At 48.7% G+C, this 19,458-nt stretch overlaps 1 protein-coding gene across 1 annotated transcript in view; it reads right to left on the bottom strand.

Annotated features, from left to right (window-relative positions):
- Positions 1-19,396, bottom strand: part of ACAD10 (acyl-CoA dehydrogenase family member 10) — a 37,423-nt gene extending 18,027 nt beyond the window's left edge. Inside the window, exons 1-9 of the mRNA XM_080940400.1 lie at positions 19,211-19,396; positions 15,047-15,246; positions 10,484-10,632; positions 8,135-8,329; positions 6,531-6,689; positions 5,851-6,010; positions 4,589-4,730; positions 1,753-1,821; positions 138-319 (exon numbers count right to left, since the gene is read on the bottom strand). Of these exons, the coding sequence (XP_080796526.1) occupies positions 138-319; positions 1,753-1,821; positions 4,589-4,730; positions 5,851-6,010; positions 6,531-6,689; positions 8,135-8,329; positions 10,484-10,632; positions 15,047-15,233 (1,243 nt within the window). The 5' untranslated portion in view covers positions 15,234-15,246; positions 19,211-19,396. The remainder of the gene's footprint in view (positions 1-137; positions 320-1,752; positions 1,822-4,588; positions 4,731-5,850; positions 6,011-6,530; positions 6,690-8,134; positions 8,330-10,483; positions 10,633-15,046; positions 15,247-19,210) is intronic.
- Between the last annotated feature and the right edge of the window lie 62 nt (positions 19,397-19,458).

Genomic DNA, 19,458 nt, shown 5'->3' with positions numbered 1-19,458 from the left:
TAGAACAAGTTATGATTGGCCCAGGTTTAGAACGTGGGCAGGGCTGTGTGTCAGCACCCCTAACCTCCCGGACCCCGAAAGCACAGCTTTGCCTTGGGAGAGGAACTGTCGGTGAAGGGCGGGCTGCCCCTGCCCACCTTGCTTCCCGAAGCTATCCAGGCCCGTGGCCTGCAGGTCCACACTGTGAATTCTGCACAGGACTTGGTTCATGGCAGTATATATGGCTTCCCGCTGGCAGGGCTCCAAGCCTGGCAGGGAGGGGTCTTTGTAGATGATGCCCGGGCAGTACTCCATCAAGTAGAAGGGGGTGCCGATGATGCTGGCAGGGACACAGGTTGGGGTGAGCACCAAGGGAGCTGTCAGCCATGGGACCCCCTCAGTTTCTGGGAGGAGAATTTAGGAGAGAGGAAACAGAGCTCCTTTCCTCTCCTTTGTGCAGAGAACTGAGGTGCCCAACGCCCCTCTACACACCCACCTACGCATGCAGCCAGCCAGCAGGCGCTCACTTCTCTTTGGCCCCTATACAGAAGCCACTGAAGAGGTTTAAGTGTGAGAATTATAAAACCAAATCACTGAGAGAGGAGCAGGTCTGGAGTCTAGAAGTAGCCTGAAGTCTCACTTCTGCCCATGACTGGCTGTACCTGCCAAGGAGACTTACTAAGACGCCTGTCTGAAGGTTTCCACCTTTCACTGGGCTCTTTTGACCCAGGGTCTCATTACATAGCAGTGGCTTATCTTTGAACTCTAGATCCTCCTGCCTCAGCCTCTGGAGTGCTGGAATTACAGGCCTGTGCCATATGAATGTGTGTGAGCAAAGGTGAAGGCATACGTGGCACTCTGTGCAGGTGTGGGGGTCAGAGGGCAGCCTCAGGTGTCAGCTTACCTCCCACCCTGTCTGAGGTGGCTTCTCATTTCCCAAGTGTGTGCAGCAGCAGGCTAGTAGGCCCTCAGGCTTCAGGCCTCTCCTGTCCGCCTCCCCCCTTGCGGCAGCAGTGCTGGGATGGCAGGAACTCTCAGTACCCACCCAGCTTTTATGTGGGATTTGAACTCTGGTCCTCATGCTTGTACAGCAAGAGCTTGGTCCCACGGAGCTACCTCTCCAGCCCCTGGTGTCTCTTCCCCTTTCACTTTATTTTCTGTGATTGGCTGTTTTGCCTGAATTGTGTCTCTGCACCAGATGCCAGTGGAAGCCAGACAGGGTGTGGAGTAACCTGGAGCTGGACGGATAGGTGGTTTCTATTGCTTCTTTAAAAAATTTATTTACTTATTATATAAGTACGCTGTAGCTGTCTTCAGACACACCTGAAGAGGGCATCAGATCCCATTACAAATGGTGTGCCATGTGGTTACTGGGAATTGAACTCAGGACCTCTGGAAGAGCAGTCAGTGTTCTTAGCAACTAAGCCATCTCTCCAGCCCATGCTTTTATCTGTTAAACTTACCTCAGTTTTTTAAAAAAGAGAATACACAGAGGTCCTGGGCTAGCCATTCAACATCCCTCCTTGTTCTTAATTATTTAATGTACCATTAAATGTGAGTAAATGTAAGTAACGTACCATTACTTAAAGGCTCTGAAGAAACAGGTACCACCTTATGGTGTTTGGGAGATTAGCTATCCATTAGTCATGACTAGACAGTTTTTACTGCTCTAAAAAGTGGTTCTGGGGGCTGGACAGCTACAGTGTTAGCTAATGAGCCTTTTTCCCAGACCTGTAGCCTGAGGACACAATGACAAAATACACAGATCCTTACCTTGAGTCTTCACAAAGGTCAAAAACAGTGGGGACAGGGACGCCTGCGTTCCCAAGGGCTTTCATGATCCTGCCAGGACAAATAAAAACTCATCACTGTAGGCCAAATCGATAAGACTTTCTTCAAATTGCCTTTCTGACTTAAAAAAATAGTACATTCTCAGGGTGGGAAATGGTTCCATTGGTAAAGTGTCTGCGGCACCGAGAAAGAGACCTGTGCTTAGATCCTTAGCCCCATGGAGAAAGCTGAGCAAGGTAGCCAGGGCCTCTAATGCCAGCCGAGGGGTACGGTTAGGGTGAAGAAAGCAGATTGCTCAACTCCCTGGCTGGCACAGCTTGAAGCTCAACAAGAGCTCTTTACAGAAAGACATAAAGGTGTATAAGCCAAAACACGGCGAGGCACACCAGTGACCCCAGCACTCTTCCAGGCCAGCCTGATCTATAGAGTGAGTTCCAGGACAGCCAGGGCCACACAGTGAGACCCTGTCTCAGAAAACGGCAGGTGGCTCTGCAGCTACGAGCACGCTGTTGTTTTTGCAGAGGACTCAGATTTGGTTCCCAGCACCTGCTTTTGAAACTCTAGTTCCAGGGGTTCCAACACCTTCTTCTGGCCTTTGCCAGCACTGTGTGCGTCTAGTAAACACAGACAGCAGGGAAAACACTGTACACAGAAAAAAAAAAAAAAAAGCCATAAAGGTGGAGACTGGTGGAGGCCTCCACATACACACACAGCCAGTACACATGTGCACGTGCCATACACACACACAAACACATAGCACATGCAATAAAATTGAATTAAGAATAGTATGTTGGGGGTGGGCATATAGCAGGAGGCTTCAGTGGTAGCAGGCTGGCCTAGCAGCATACACAGGCCTAGGCATACTCCATCCCCAGTGTGGCAGACAGAAGGAAGGAGAGAGGGAGGAAGATTACACCAAGCCCAGGTGTGCGCCTGTAACCCAGCATCCAAAGGTGGAAGAGACAGAACAAGAGAGGCCAGGACACCTCGCTTCCCCTTGGTCACACAGTGCACACAGTGCAATAGAAGGAGGGAAAGAGACTTCCGGGAGAGATGCCAGCTTGCCTTCTAAGGGCTCTGTCCCTCCTATGTAAGAGATCTGGAGCTAGAATTCTGTTAGGTACATTCAGACTGTCCTGGTGGCGTAGAACTGGAATCCCAGCTACCACGGAAGCTTAGGCCAAAAGATCACAGGTTTAGGCCTTTACCTGAGCAAGCTGGAGAGACCATGGCTGTGAGAGTTCAGGGTAAGAACATTTACAATAATCTATTATTGTGACATGTGTATGTACTGTGTGGAACACAGTGTCACAGCATGCATGTGCAGGTCAGAGGACAGTGCTGTGGAGAGGAAGCTCTCTTTCCATCTTTGTGTGGGTTTCAGGGAATGAGCTTAGATCACTGGCTTATGCAACAAGTGCCTTTGCCCACCGAGCCATCCTATCCCAGAAATACACACATACACACACACACACCCCTCTTTTTTAAAGAGCTGGAAGTTAGTCCAGTAGCCCAGTCAGTACCATGGCTGCCACACAATCCTCAGCACCCGGAGTTCAATTCCCGGCACCACATAAAAGGCCCAGCACAGTGGTGTGTGCTGGTAATCCTAGAGCCAGGGGGTGGAGACAGGTGGATCCCGGGGACTGGCCAGTCACCTTAGCCTAGTCAGAGAGCCAGACCCCAGGGTGGGATCATGTCAAAAATCAAATGACCATACCCAAAGTTGGCACCAAGGACCCATACCCAAAGTTGAACCTCTAACCCCTACGTGGACACACACAAACACGCACACACTTATGCTCACCCTGCATAAAAATAATTAATTTCAAATAATGATGTAAAAAAGAGTAGGAGTGACTTCCAATCCCACTGGTAAGGCTCAGGCGAGAGAATCAGGAGTTCACGGTCATCCTTGGGTATGTCTGAGGCCAGCACAGACTACATGAGACTGTCTCAAAAAGGGGAGGGGTGGGAGAGAAAGAAAAACTTGGGTACCTGGGAGGCTGAGGCAGGAGGATCATTTGAATCTAGGAATTAGAGAGCAGCCTGGGCAACACAGTGACACTTACTTATCAAACCAAAACCAGAACACACGTAGGCAACATGTTCTCATCTGATGGAGACTGGCAATTACAGCTCTAAGAACTTGAGGGCAGCAGGGCGAAGTGGCGCATGTCATTAGTCCTGGCCCTTAGAGGCCGGGGCAGGTTACTCTCTGTGAGTTCAAGGCCAGCCTGGTCTATACAGCCAGTCAGTCAGGGATAAACTGTCTCAGAAAATGAGCAATGTTTGAGGGAGGCTGAAGAGATGGCTCAGTAGTTAAGAGCACTGGTTGCTTTTGCAGAGGACCTGGGGCTAATTTCGAAGCAACCACATGGTGGCTTATGACTATCTTTAACTCCAGTTCCAGGGGAGCCAACATCTAACTTCCATGGACATGTGATAAATGTACATACATACATGCAGGAAAAACATTAATACACATAAAATAAAAAGAACGTGTACCACTCCCAACACCCACACGACAGTTCACAACAGCCTCTAACTCCAGACCAAGGGGACTAAACACTCTTTAGCCCCCATGATCACCCACACTTATGTGCAAGTGTACATGCACACATACATACACACACACTGAGAGACACGTGCACATATATGCACACACATAATTAAATATGAAATCTTATTTTTTAAAGAAGGGAGGGACTTCAGGGCAGTCCTACGGAAGCTGACTTGACAGTTCAGTGTGGTGCTTGTGTGTTGGGGACACCAGCTAGACAACCACTCTCTGCACCCCTCCCCCCCAGAAACTTACCTGAACTCCCTTTCTATGGCATGGGCAGAGGGAAGGAGGGTCCCTGGGGGTTTCTTCCTCAGAACCAGCTGACGGTCAGCCAGCCTGATGTAGTAGGTTGGGTTTGACTGTCCGTGATCAAACTGAAGAAGCTCCATAGGGCCTGCAAGTTTGACAAGGACAGAGCACTCAGAAGGGAGCCCTTCTTCCCAGGGAGGTGTGCTTCTGGCAGGTATGATGTCCTCCTGAAAGATCCTGAGCAAGAGACACGGCCTTCCCAGGGTACAACCAAGTCCAGATGCACATACTCAGACCCACATGCAGTCACAGACTCAAAGGCCACTTTCTTAACACAATGGTCACCTCCTCTCTGTTTGGATGTGTATCTCCTTGCCAGCCCTGTGAACACAGGCATGTGGGTTCTGTTTCTCAGTCCTAACAGCTGTGGCAGCACATCTGGCCCCATGGAACGTCCTAAGCCTGAGATCAAAAACGTGTCTGTGCAGCTCCACCAAACCATGCCCGACACAGGCATGACAGCTGACAGGAGCTAGGCAGAGCCAAAGCCACCTGCACAGGACACACTTTTCCAGCCTCTAGGCTAAGTGCTGTGGCTCCTGGGAGAGGCAGACCTCATTAACCCTCAGTTACATGGTAAGATGTGTTTCACTTGGCAGGAGAGCCAGTGGGCATGGAGCTGGACATTGGCTGGCCTGGCCGAGAGGGACCTTCGGCTCTGTGGGTGCCCTGCCGAGAAATCTATGGCTAGGAAATAGCGCGCTGTGGAACCGTAGATGAGAGTCTTGTAGAGGACCAAGTTGGGGGAGGGGACTGTCACCAACAAAGATTTCAGAAGCTCCAAGATAGCTGTTTCAGAGGGTAGAGTGGAGAAAACAAGAGGGTCTTGGAAGAGGAGTCCCTTGCCACTGCAAATCACACATTTTCTTTCTCTGGTGCTGGGGACAGAAGAACCGGGGCTTCACTACTCGGCAAGTGATAAATACTGAGCTCGCTTCCCAGTCTCCAAAGTTGTGTAACATAAAGATGGTCGCTGTCTCAAAACTGACTATTATCTCCAAAAAGTCAGCATTGCTCACTGCACATGCTGTCTCTCCAAGATCCCTCCTCCTCGGTGGCTAATGTCGGGCAAAGGCTGCCCCACCAAAACTCTAAGATGGAGCGCTGGGGTGAGGGGAGGTTGTGCTCTCATGAATCTGGAACAGCATCTGCATATTACAGCAGGGTTGGGAATGGGCAACCACACTGCAGGAAACCTTCCCTACCGGTGCAGTGGGTCCCCAGCAGTCCCTTCAGGTACTTCAGCAAGGCATCTTGTGGAATCTCCATGGTCTTCCTCACAGGACGAGTGTTGGGAGCACCCATGTGCAATGGGAAACCCAGAAGAGCTTCCAGTTCCTTCACTGCTGTCTCAGGACTGTCAACCTGGTTTCAGGAAAAAACAAAAACAAACAAACAAACAAAACCCAACTCGTGCCCATCAGCCTGGCCCTCACCCTGTGTCCAAGAGGGCCACACCTGAGGGTTCTCGACTCTCTCAGGCTCAGGTCCTAGACTGCAGTCCCCCATGTTGTGGCGGACCCCACCCCCCCACCACCGCCATGAAAGTATATTTGTTGCTACTTTAGAGCTGCAGTTTTGCTACTGTTATAAACATAATATAAATATCTGACATACAGATGTCTGCTATACCTCCCACAGGCTGACAGAGGGGTTGTGACCCACAGGTTGAGAAAAAGGCTGCCTTAGAGGGACCAGCCCAGAAACCCGAGGTCAGTTCTCAGACTGCAGCTATGAGCGGCTTGTGACAGATTTCATAGTTAAGTCAAAAGCAGGGGGACTATTCCCAGAGAGACACCAAGGAAAGCTGCGGGCACAAACAAGAAGAGATATTAGACATACTTGTGTTAACTAGTAAGGTGGTTCAGGAGACATCCAAGATTACCTTAATGGTGTGAATGCCCAGGCTGGCAGCCACTTTTAGATTTGCTCCCAGATCATCAAGAAAAATGGCCTCTGAGGGCTGCAGGCTCAGCCGCTGCAGACACAGCTGGAATATCCTGGGATCAGGCTTACAGACACCTTCCAGACAGGACTCGACCACCTGGAGAGAGAGGGTGGCTTTAAAGGTGCAGGCTCCCACAAGCACACTGGCACAGGTTTTGAAAGAAAGATGGTGTGGGGTTACTCCCTGTAACAGGAAGCATTATTTAGAAGGATGTTACCTTTTTAAAATGAGGGATTAGAAAATTTCAGGATAAAACCTAAGGGCCCACACTTAGTGTCAACCCCCAGGAAACGAGCCGGGCACTCACAAACGCCCATTATGCTGTGGGAATGACAGGAAGGACTCAGGTCTTCAGGCTTTGTGGCAAGTACCTTCACCCAGGGAGCCATCTCACAAAGAAGCAGTGAAGTATTATGGGATGGCCCTGGTCTGGAGCTGGCCTTAGACAAACAGTGAAGAGAGTCAGAATCCACACAAAATGTAAGAGTGTAGGTGAGGGTTTCAGTGAGAAGCATAAAGGGGTCTCCACCTCATCAATACTTGGCACAATTATGGTTTTTAAAAAAGATTTATTTAGGTCTGGAGAGATGGCTCACTGGTTAAGAGCACTGACTGCTCTTCCAGAGGTTCTGAGTTCAAATCCCAGCAACCACATGGTGGCTCACAACCACCTGTAATGAGATCCAATGCCCTCTTCTGCTATATACTCATATAAATATAATAAATTTAAGAAGATTAATTTATATATTTTACGTATATGAGTGCTCTTATTTTTAGAATTATTTATTTTATGTATATAAGTACACTGTAGCTGTCTTTATGTGCACGGGAAGAGGGCATCAGATCTCATTAGTTGGTTGTGAGCCACCATGTGGTTGCTGGGAATTGAACTCAGGACCTCTGGTAGAGCAGTCAGTACTCTTAACCACTGAGCCATCTCGCCAGCCCAAGTGCTCTGTTTTAATGCACACCAGAAGAGAGACTCAGATTCCATTACAGATGGTTGTGAGCTACCATGTATGTGGTTGTAGGGAATTGAACTCAGGACCTCTGGAAGAGCAGCTAATGCTTTGGAGCTCTGGGTTATCTCTCCAGCCTAAAGCACAATTATGATTTGAGGGCCCATTTTGCTGGGTGTGGCAGTGCATGCCTTTAGTCCCAGTATTTGGGAGGCAAGAATAGGTGGGCCTTTGTGATTTCCAGGTCGTTTTGGTTGGCATAGTCAGTCCCAGGTTGCCAGGACTATATTATAAGACCCCGTTTAAAAAGAAAAAGAAAAAACTAAACTAAGGCCAGGTCTTTAATCCCAGCATGGGAGAGACAGAGGCAGGTCAGTCTCAGTGAGTTCAAGGTCAGCCTGGTCTACAGAATAAGTTCCAGGACAGTCAGGGCTATACAGAGAAACTCTGACTTGAAAACAGACAGACAGACAGACAGTCAGACATATAAATAAAAACCCACTTCCTGGAGACTGCCATCAGGCAGCTCTTGGAGCTGCACTCAGAGCATCTCCAGCACATCCATCACCACCTTATACTCACCACATCAAACTGCTTCCGGTCCAGGGGCAAAAAGCTTTTCCCATTGGGAAGACAAAAATTATTGGTCAGGAGTGCAGTCTGAAGGCCCTGTGCTCTGATCTGAGAGATGGCCCGTGACATCACTGGGAACTGCTTTACCACTTGCTCACTGGTCAACAGGGAGAAAAAGGAGCTCACAGGCACTGAAGTCTTTGCCTGTGAACGGTAAAGGAATTAGTATGGTCATTAGTGTGGTCCCTCAAGGCCTTAGGGGGAAGTCCATTCCCAGCATCCTCTGCTGCCTGAATGTGAGAGCCCAGCACAGGCTTGATGATCAGAGTCTACACTGGTATTTTGAGAGGAGTTCTTAGTATACCAAGCAGACAAGCCCCCAGTGCCTGTGCTCAAGTGATTCCCCTGCCTCGGCCTTCACAGTAACCAGGACAACCGGTAAATATCACCTTCTGGGTGTACAGAAGCCTTTAAAAACTCATTTAGGGGCTGGGTTTTAATTCCAACCCTGGGAAGTGAAGGAGGAAGATCTGAGCTTTGATGTTAGCCAGGGCACCAGAGAGACCCTGTCTTAGTCAGGGTTTCTATTCCTGCACAAAGCATCATGACCATGTTGCAAGTTGGTGAGGAAAAGGTTTATTCAGCTTACACTTCCATGTTCATCACCAAAGGAAGTCAGAACTGAAACCCAAGTAGGTCAGGATGCAGGAGCTGATGCAGAGGCCATGGAGGGATGTCACTTACTGGCTTGCTTCCCCTGGCTTGCTCAGCCTGCTTTCTTATAGAACCTAGGTCTACCAGATCAGGGATGGCACCACCCACAATGGGCTGGGCCCTCCCACTTGATCACTAGTTGAGAAAATGCCTTACAGCTGGATCTCAAGGAGGCATTTCCTTAGCCGAGGCTCCTTTCTCTGTGATAACCCCAGCTGTGTCAAGTTGACACAGAACCAGCCAGTACAGACCCCTTCTCAAACTCTGCTTCAAAAATTAAAAACAAAAACAAATTCCTTGATTTAGAATTAAGAGTTAGAGTGGTTGAAATAGCCAGAGACGGGTCCCCATTCTGGTCACAAGAGTTCTTTGCTCTACTCTGGGCTTGTACTGGCTGGTTTTGTGTCAACTTGACACAGCTTCTCGGCCTAGGTAGGTTTTGTAATAATTTACACAGAAATGTAACTAATATCAGGCAGTCTGCCTAAATAGGGTGTGCAGGTCAACATCTCTTCCATGTTTTGTTTCTGTGGCTTTCAGATGGGGTCTCCCTCTAAAGCCCTGTCTGGCCTGGCACGCATGGAGGCTGCCTGCCCTTGCCTCCCCAGTGCCCAGAGTAAAGGTGCACACTACCTCAGCTGTGTTGTCTTATTTGGTTTAATCCTCCTACCTCAGCCTCCTGAGTGTTGGGAAGATGAACCACCAGACCCAAATAATGGTTTTCAATACCCACAAAGTTGTACAACCATCACCATCAAGAGAGAGCGTACTGTCCTAAAGAGAAACCAGGCCCAGGAACAGTCCCCATTTCTCTCCCTAGAAGCCCACCACATGCTTCCTGTACATGCAAACTCAAGCAACAGGTGTCTCTACTGCAGGACCCCAGGGTCCCCTCTGAGCTTTGACCAGCTGGCACAGTTTCAAGGCTTGCTGCTGTCTTTAGCATGTTAAAAAGTACATTTTTATTTATATTCATTTAGACCCTGAGAAGTGACCTTTAGGTCACCAGGCTTGGTGGCCAGCATCTTAACTGGCTGAGTGGTCGTACTTGCCCCATTGTAGAAGCTTTAAGCGTCCTAACTCAACAGCATAAAAGATACTTTCGCCAGTGTCCAGCACCATACTGTCCTTCCATGGAGTTTATTGATGTGTTTTAAATTGTATTTGAAAGGAGCTTTGAAGGTCAGAGAAGTCGTGCACGGTGCAGAGAAAATGGTCACTGTTTATTGATTTAATAAGCTTTGGCCCAAAACCATTAGGCTGATGGCTCGTGTTCCGGTGTCTGCTGTGGGTTACAGTCAAGAGCAGAGTTGCTTATTCACACACGGACTCAATGCCGAATGCCTAGGCATGGACGGAAGAACTTCAAAACGAAGACAGGCTGTGAGGTTTTCGTTTCCGTTCATTTAAATCCATGTTATGGCTGACTGGAAGCATACTTGAGGCCAAGAGAAAACTGAGAACACTAGACTCATGGCTGTAACCCAAGCACCTCAGAGGCTGATGCAGGAGGATCAGCAGTTTGAGCTCATCCTGGAACACAGGGGGAGTTCAAGGCTGCTGTGGGCTACATACCTGTGTCAGCACCCCTCCCCTGAACAAGGAAAAAGGGGAGAAACAAAAAGAGAAGTATCCATCACTCACGATTTCAGAGCACAGTCTCCCGAATTCTTCCAAGAAGTGCTCAGTTGTCATCTTCCCTTTCATAAATGTCATCCAGGGTCCACTGTCGCCACCGCTGATCAAAGCCTTCACTATAGTTCCAGAAGGGACATGGTTCTGCACCTCCCATCCTGTAGGACACAACACACACACAGGATAAGGGACGGCACCACATGGCTGGGGCTTGGGGAGCTTGGAGTGACAGCCCCTGGTCCTGTGACATCACTGTGGTGGCTGTGTATGCTCCAGGGAAGTCTGTATTCTCACACTGGGGAGAGATGACCCAGACAGGGAGCAGGGATACTGAGGGTCCAGTTTTGCCATCACTTGAGTTGCCTGTAGAGACACAGAAGAGGACAGCAGCTCCTCTGAAGTTGGAGTTACAGGCGGTTGTGAGCCATGGGGTGGGGGAACCAAACTCAGGTGCTCCGAAGGCAAGCTTAACGGTAAACAATCTCTCCAGCCCGGATCTTCTGTTTTGAAACACTTTTTCTGAGAAAGTGGAACCTGTGTCTTGAGACTGGCGTCACGGAAAGGAATAAAGAGAGAAGCAGTCGAGGTCTTCAGAACGACCACTGTCAAGGCAGCGTACACACATGGAGAATGGCAAGCACCTTAAAAGCAAGGCTTCCTTAGCCTCCAAGCGCTCTGAAGAGCACAGCCTTTCTGCTCGCCCCAGAGTTGGCAAGCTTGGAAGGAAACTGGCACCCTCGTGTTCTGTTCTTGGATATAAACAAGGACAGCGTTTGTGGCGAGCCGTTTGGCAGTTTCTGTCAAAAATCTCCCATGTAGGCCTGATGTCAGAATTTCACCTCCAGGAATTTCTCCCAGATATATTCACAAAGGAAGGGAAGGTTCCGTACAAGGCTGTGTGTGCAGAGCAGCCCGTAAAGAAAAGGTTTGATTGCTGGAGAGATGGCTCAGCGGTTAGGAACACTGACTGCTCTTCCAGAGGTCCTGAGTTCACATGGTGGCTCACAACCATCTGTAATGGGATCCGATGCCCTCTTCTGGTGTGTCTGAAGACACAGCAGTGTACCCATGAAATGAATGAAATATATAAATCTTAAAAAAGAAAAAATGAAAAGGTTTGAAAGGTGAATCTGTATGGATAGAGAGGGTTTGCTACGTCAGTTATGATTATGTCTCAGGGGCCCCATCAGTCTCTCTGGGTTCTTGGGTTTTGTTTCTTCAGCACTGGCATTGACCACAAGGCAAGCACGCTACCAGAAGCACACCCTAACCTCCGACCTGTTAAGTGTTTCTAGAACGCCCGCCACGCCTATATTGTCACAACAACCATCAAGGTGACTAACTCAGAAACCTGTTTGTGGCAGAGATGATGCAGCTCATAAAACTGACATGGTCCTTGGAGGAAAAGCCTGCCAGACCTTGGAGTAAACCTACACCCACTGACACGGAAGTGTAGGAAAGCTTGTGGGGGAGGGGAAGAGGAGTGGCAGAGGGGAGAGAGCTCCAGCAGACTGTGTGCTTAGCACAAACAAGGCCTAGATCCTACTGCCATGAAAAGGAAAAGTTGCCAGAATCACCTACCAGGTAAGATTAAAAAAAAAAAAAAAATGTCTACACACTCATTCGAGCACATGCACACACATTCAAAGGCAAGAGGATGACCTCTGTTGTCATCCTTAGGAATGCCATCCATCTCTTTTAAGACAGGTGCCCTCAATAATGGAGCCCACTCATCCATCTAATGGCTGGCCATCCAGTCCCAGGAATCCTTGGGCCTCCACGTAACCAGTGCTGGGCTTATAGGCACAGCCACCACAGTCAGCGTTTTTTACAGGACCCTGAGACACAGCAGTGAGTTCTTCATGCACTTCCCTACTGAGCTCTCTCCCCAGCCTTGCAATCCTGTTCTTTTAGCCCTGGTGCTGTTTGTATTTTGATGCTAATTTTGCTTCCCCAAGAGGAGCTGCCTAGGACAAGAAGTGATTCACTACTCAGGTGACTTCTAGGGAACCTTCTCCCCATTTCAAAATAAAGGCTAGAGCCTGTGATAGGGAAGGGGAAGGGAAGGTGGAGCTGAAAAGTTTGAGAGAGAAGGAGGAGAGAAGGGGAGGACTGAGGGAGAAGAGGTGGAAGGAAGATGGAGCTGAAACATGTGGCCTGGAGAAACCACAGATAGAAGGGATCTCATAGCTGGGGAACAGAGTGGTGTAGTGTAGATCTGCCCAATCTAGGTGCGCAGCCTGTATTCATATTAATTGAGTTGTGTTTTCTTCGCACAGGCTTATTTGGGTTGGAGAGGTTACTGCAACACTGAGTAGTCCATAAATGAGGTTGGCTCACCTGGACCACAGTACACAGCCCAGGCTGCCTTGGAACTCTCAGTGATCCTCCTGCCTCAGATCCCCATGTATTAGAATCACAGATTCGGAACCACCCCATCCGTCTAGAAAAGAATTTCTCAACCAAGACTCAAAAGTCTAAAACTATAAAGGAAGAAACAGATGGCTCTAATGAGCTACTTTTAAAAAATGCAAATCTTGGCATGGATCCTTCCTCACAAGAAAAGATAAAGAACCATCAAAAGTATTATAAATAGAATCAAAGCACACAAGGGGGGGCCTGGGGGGGGGCAGCTGGAGAGATGGCTTGGTAGTTAAGAGTGTTTACTGCTCTTGAATGGGCCTGACTTCAGCTTCCACAGGCACCGACCCCATCCTAAACACAGGCAGGCGCACACAAATGCACATAGAGAAGACAATGAGAAAATCTCCCATCCAAATATACTTAATAAACCATCAAAGATACTTAATACAGCTGACAAAAGCCACTCACTGCAGTTCAGCAAGAAACCCGAAGACTCACAGAAAAAGAAATCTAAGTGACCTACAGACATATAGAAAGAGGCAACCAGAGCACACAAAACATCTGATCTAGTCAGTGCAGGGCGCACACTGGGCACTTAGCAGTAACAGGAGGACTGTGCCCTGAGCTACAGCCCTAGCTGGGATTTGCTTCTCTTTTCTTACACGAGTTAGTTAACTTTTAACTAACTAGGGATAGACTAGGGAGTTGTGTTGGATTAAGTTTTTTTGTTTTGTTTGTTTGTTTTGTTTTTGTCGATTTGACACAAGCTAGGGTTATCTGAGAAGGGAGAACCTCATGTGAGAAAACCCCTCTGTCACACTGTTCTGTAGGCAAGTCTGTGGGGCATTTCTCAACCAGTGATCCATGGGGAGGGTCTGGTCTGTGTGTGTGGTGCCATTTGTGGGGTGGTCCTGGGCTATCTAAGAAAGCAGGGTGGGCAAGCCATGGGGAGGGAGCAATCCAACCGTCCTCTGTGGCCTCTGCTTCTTTTCCTGTCCCCAGGTTCGGTTCCCTCCATGAGACTCTAGCTACGGTGTGGAACTCAAAGACAACTCTTTCCTCCCAAGATGCCCTTCATCATGGTGATTATCATGGCAACGGGAAGGGGCGAGGACTTCTTTCCGAGCTCTCGAATCCAGGCAGGTATGTGGTACACAGCTGGGAAGAGGCTGTGTGTCCTCCAGCTCCTCCCTGTCTCTTCCGCATTTCCCCACTGTCTTCTTGCAGTGCTGAGAGTGAACCCATGGCCTGTGAGTCAGAATGGCTTTACCTTCTGAAGAAGTTGAAAACTAACCCAACAAAAACAAAACAAAACAAAACAAAACAAAACGGTATCTTGTGACACGTGAAAGTCCCACTGGTGCCTGGGAGACTGCACGCCATGCCTTCATTTACCGTCATCCCTGGCTGCTCTGACTCTGTATAGGCCGCACTCAGGCACTTTCGGCAGAGACTTTATGGCCCTCAGTACCTAAGATCCTTGCCCTTTGCCTCTTTCTTGGAAATGCTACCCAATCCTTGACTTAAGCTATGAGCTCACAGTGAAGTCCTATCGCGCTTGACAAGAACCCCAGACCATACGCAGGCTTGAGCGCTGGCTCTGGGGTGTGCTGGGACAGCTTCAGGTTTGTAGCTGCCATGACTGAGGACTTCAGTTTTTGTACTTTTTCTCTGGCTAATTATTGTTTGGTCGTTTTTAAGGGAGGAAAGATGTACTTGGACTCAGTTTTGGAGGCTTCAGTTCACTGGCGTAACAGAACGTAACAGCTCCTACCGTAACACCCGGGCAGAAGGCAAAGTTCCTTCCTAGTGTTACTGTTTATTCAGAGACATTTCATCTAGCTCGGGCTATCCTAGAACTTGATGCTTAGCTGAGGATAATCCTGAATACCTGATCCTCCAGCTCCAACCTACCAAACACCACACCTAGCTTATGAGGTGCTAAGGACTGAACCCTGGGCTTCTTGCGTGCTACCAATTGATCTACTGTATTTCCTTCCGTAGGCCATTTCATTTAGCTCTCCCTCGAATCTCCAGGAAGGAGGGTCCATTACTAGCCCTAATTTACTGACAAGCAACCATGACTCAGAGCCGCCGAATAATTTGCCCAAACTCTGGGGCTGAGAATGTGACCCTTAGGGCCTCTCTGTCTCTACTTCCCCACTCCCACTTAGCTCCACTAAAAGTTAAAAAGGGTAAGGAGCTCACCTGCAGCCACTGCCCCGGGAGAAGGCACGAGAACTCCTCCCATGTCAAAGATGACCGCTCTGTAGCTTCGGCCTCCAGAATGTGTCCAGCGGAGGAATCCCTGATGCCTGCCCGGGGGATGCTTCAGGACAGTGGTCCTCCGTACCCAGTGGAGAGAGGATGGCTGGAAAAGCCTCCTTATGCACATGGTGAGACAGAGGCTGCGTGGGAAGAAGATTCAGGGCAGCTTGAGTCACAGCTTCTATCCTGGGTTAGGGTTAAGTTAGGGTTAGGGTATCCCTGAGCTTGGTGCCACTCACAGCCCCCATCTGATGCCCCACGAACACTCAAGCCCACCCACAGCTGGCTTCAGCCCTCAACTGCTGTAACCACGGAAAAGGGGTTTCGAGCCCCGACTCTGCTCAATCCCAACACTGCCTCAGCCCTGCCTGCACCTCCTCCTGAGAACCCCATCTGCCGCCTTCTTCTCTCACTGCCCACATCTCTTCGGGAACCCTGATGGTTCCCCGACTCTTCTTTCCACCTTCCTCCCTTACCAGCTGGAGGAATCCTTCAAAGCCACAGATGTGACCACATCTTAACCCCATTTTACTCCAAGGGTTTTTTTTTTTTTTTTGACACAGGTTTATCCATGTAGCCTTGGCTATCTTGGAACTCACTCTACAGAGCCTCAAACTCAGACCAGTTTGCCTCTGCCCCCAGAGTGCTAGGATTAAAGTCCTGCACCAGCAGCCCGCCTTAACCCCATGTAAAACCTTCATTGGAAACAGTGTGTGGTAGTCTAATGACTCGGGCAGGATTGCTAAGTTTCGGGCTAGCCTAGGCAACTTAAAGAAGCTGTGTGTTAGTCACCTTTTTCATCGCTGTGACTGGCTCCCTGACAGAGCTGCATGGGGTACAGTTTCAGAGAGCTTAATTCATGGCTACACAGCTCCATGCACTTGGCCAGAACACCATGACAGAAAAGAGATTTGTACTTCATGGCCAAGCAGGGAGCAGAGAGAGGGAACACAGGTAATGGCCAGAGCAAGACACCAGGACATATACCAGTGACTTGCTTCCTCTAGCTGGGCCCCACCTCCCAGGATTCACCAGCTCCCAACAAAGGTATCTCATTACAAACCTGTCATGGGATCAATCCATTGATTGGGTCCAGAGCACAAGAGGTAAACTGTCTCCAGACCCTGTCATTAGAACACCAAGGGCCTGGTTTCCTAACGTTGGAGGCCTTCCTAATCAACTATGAGATTATTAGGCTTTTATTGGGGCTTGCAGGTCCACACCTATAATCTCAGCTCCAGGGAGACAGAGGCGGGGGATCTCTGCATCTCCAGGCCAGCCAGGGATACATAATGAGACCCTATCTCAAACGCACAAACAAACCCCAAACAGAAATAGAAACTCACAAGCGGACAAAACCAAGACCTATAAAAGAAACCTTTCTTCTTTTTTCTTTATTCTTGAGATGGGTGTCGTTCTGCTGACCAGGCTGGTCTCAAGTGCTTGGGTGCAGGCAATCTTCCTGTTTCAGTCTCCCTACTGAGCTGGTATGGCCGGCACACATACTACTGTACCCAGCTAGCAAATGATTATTAAACGGTAAATCTTGAAAATGGCGTGATGTACTTATTCATCAAAATTTGGCTGAATTTGGTAGTTAAAAACAAACCAACCCCCCCACCCCTACCCCAAGCTCCAAACTTCAAGGGCTGCTGAGCCTTTTTCTATTTTACTTCTGTGCCAAAGCCAAAGTCTATGAGGGATAACAAACCAATGTGGAGGTAGAGATTACAGGCTTATGTTACCACTGCTGGGTTGTGTATCCCTGGGGAATCGGACTCTGGCCTTTGTGCACACTAGGCAAGCACTCCATCTCCCTTCTCTCCAGGTCTTTGGCACCTGCTTCATCTGGCTGGTGAATTTCCACTCACTTTTACACCTCAGCCTTGCCTTCTCCGTAGATTTGCTTTCTTTCTCTAAGCTGACTGTGGCAGGTGTGTGGTGGGCTCCCACTCCCAATGTTCCTTTCCCATACCTGTAGTGGAATATTTACCCCTCTCCACACTAATTGTTCTATCTGCTCCTATTTTAAGCTCCATAAGGCAAGGACTGAGTGACAGCCATCCCCTGGGGCTTGGTGTGAGAGTCAGAGCAGTTCCTCAGGGTAAATGGCCTGAAGGACGGGTAAACTGGATAGATCAGAAAACAGCGTGGAGTCATGAGGATGCTGGACTGTATCCCTAGCACAAGAGAGGCAGAGGCAGGGCAGCCTTGAAGGCTGGACTAGCCCAGGCTAGCCAGCAAGAAAAGGGAGAGAGGGATGGAGGGAGGGAAGAGCTAGGGACACATTTGAGTCGCTGACAGCCACCAAGAGCTGTGACAACTTGTCCATCCCTGATTAACAATGCTAGTTTCTTGGAACTGGCATCCTCTAGACCACAAAGTGTCTTAGTTTCCTCCTTGTCAGTCGGAAATGAGGTTAGACTAATGCAGACTTCCTGCCTCCATTGTATCTCATAAACAATCCACATGGCGAATAGTTTTATATTACAGAGCTGGCGTGGGAAGACATAAGTGATCTGGGTTGACTGGTTTCAAAATCTGACTCTGCTACCTATGAGGGTATGTTTTCCTCTCTGAGCCTCAGGTTCCTCCTCAGTAAAATGGGGCAATTAAATTACAGTACCTATTACAAAGGGGGATGCGGTCACCATTGCCTAAAGTAAAGAATGTAGAGCTATCAAGTTAGTATGTGGCACACCATTTAAGGTTATCTAACACTTAACTTGGAGGTGTGCCTCAGTACCATAAACACATCTGACACAGGGTCAGGTAATCTACACTGTGTGGGTGGCTTATGCATTTTCATAGAAGCCCGTAATTCTCAGGGGTGTGTGTGATTTGAGCTGCAGAGAGGACATGTGGCTTTATCTGGGCACATTTTTCGGTGGTCACCACCAGTTGAGCGTACTCCTGACATCTATGGCTCACAGACACACATACATGCATCCTGAAAGGGTTATCAGGACGTGAAATGTGAGCAGAAGTTGAGAAACCCTGGCATTAAAAGGGCATGAGATATACTGCACAGGCAATAGCATAAACATCTCTAAGTATCGTGTGTTCCTGTTACAGGTGTGTAATTTGTATATGGCCTCTCTCACACCTCTTATACTATAGCACATACAGAATAGCATCCTGTCATGTCATGTTTTGTTTTCATGTATGCACTGATTTACCTGTGTTTCTCTTCTTTCTTCCTTGTGTGTGTATACAAGACATTGAACCCAGAGCCTATACCCCAAGCTTTTTACCACTGAAGTACATTCCTCAGTGCATTCTATCCTGACATCTCCTGAAGCACAAAGCCTTCAGCAGAAGCCTGTAGCCCTAGCACTGGTGAGGTGGAAGAGGCAGGAGGGTCAGAAGTTCAAGGACATCTGTTTCCAATAGAGAGAGAACACAGCTTATCTTTTCTCCAATGTTTTGAGTTCCAGCTATCTTGGGTTACACCAGACCCTGTCTCAAAACAACTAAAAGATGGCCAGATGGTGGTGGGGCAGGGCTGTATCCCACAACTCAGGAGGCAGAGGCAGGCAGATCTCTGAGTTTGAGGCCAGCCCGGGCTACAGAATGAGTTCCAGGACATGGAGTACATGCAAAAACTGACTCAAAAAACAAAACAAAACAAAAACAAAAAACCCAACAACAAAAACAAACAAAAAATAAAAATGAGGGCTGGAGAGATGACTTAGCTGTTAAGAGCACTGACTGCTCTCCTAGAGGTCCTGAGTTCAATTCCCAGCAACCACATGGTGTCTCACAACCATTCGTAATGGGATCCGATGCCCTCTTCGGGTGTGTCTGAGGACAGCTACAGTGTACTCATATACATAAAATAAATAAGTATATCTTAAAAATGAAAATGAAAGCAAAACCAAATTATAGGCTTCCCAGATTGTGTCTGTCTCCACATAGCTTTCATTTCACACAGCCGAGTGGTTACACAACAACTTGCTCAGAATCGCAAGAGTGTCGAAGGTTGTCCAGTCTGGGTTTGTTTTCTGTGTCTGCAAAGGCATCATCCCACTCAGCCCCGCAGTGTCCGGCTTTCAGTGGAACATGTGTGAAGCCACTGTGTTCCTTACCAGCCCATCGTCATACCTGCATAAAGTTACAACCCTGAGATCGAAGACCCAGGAACTCTCAGTGTCTCCTCCAACCCTCAGAGTCTCCGTGAACCCTGTGGGGAAACTAGGGACAAACGGAGAGAGGGGTCAAAGTAGAAAGGAAGCCCAGACTGCTCTGCACTGACTGCGCACGCTCCTAGGAGCTCCGTCCAGACGGTCAGCCAAGGTTCAGTAGCGGCCGCCGAAAGCGCATGCGCACCCGGGGCCTCGCCCCTTCCCGCC

This window comes from Micromys minutus, assembly GCF_963924665.1.
Source record: "Micromys minutus genome assembly, chromosome: 29".
Classification (NCBI taxonomy): Eukaryota; Metazoa; Chordata; class Mammalia; order Rodentia; family Muridae; genus Micromys; species Micromys minutus.
Note: the sequence above shows the minus strand (reverse complement) of the source record. Positions and strands in the feature narration are given on the sequence as shown.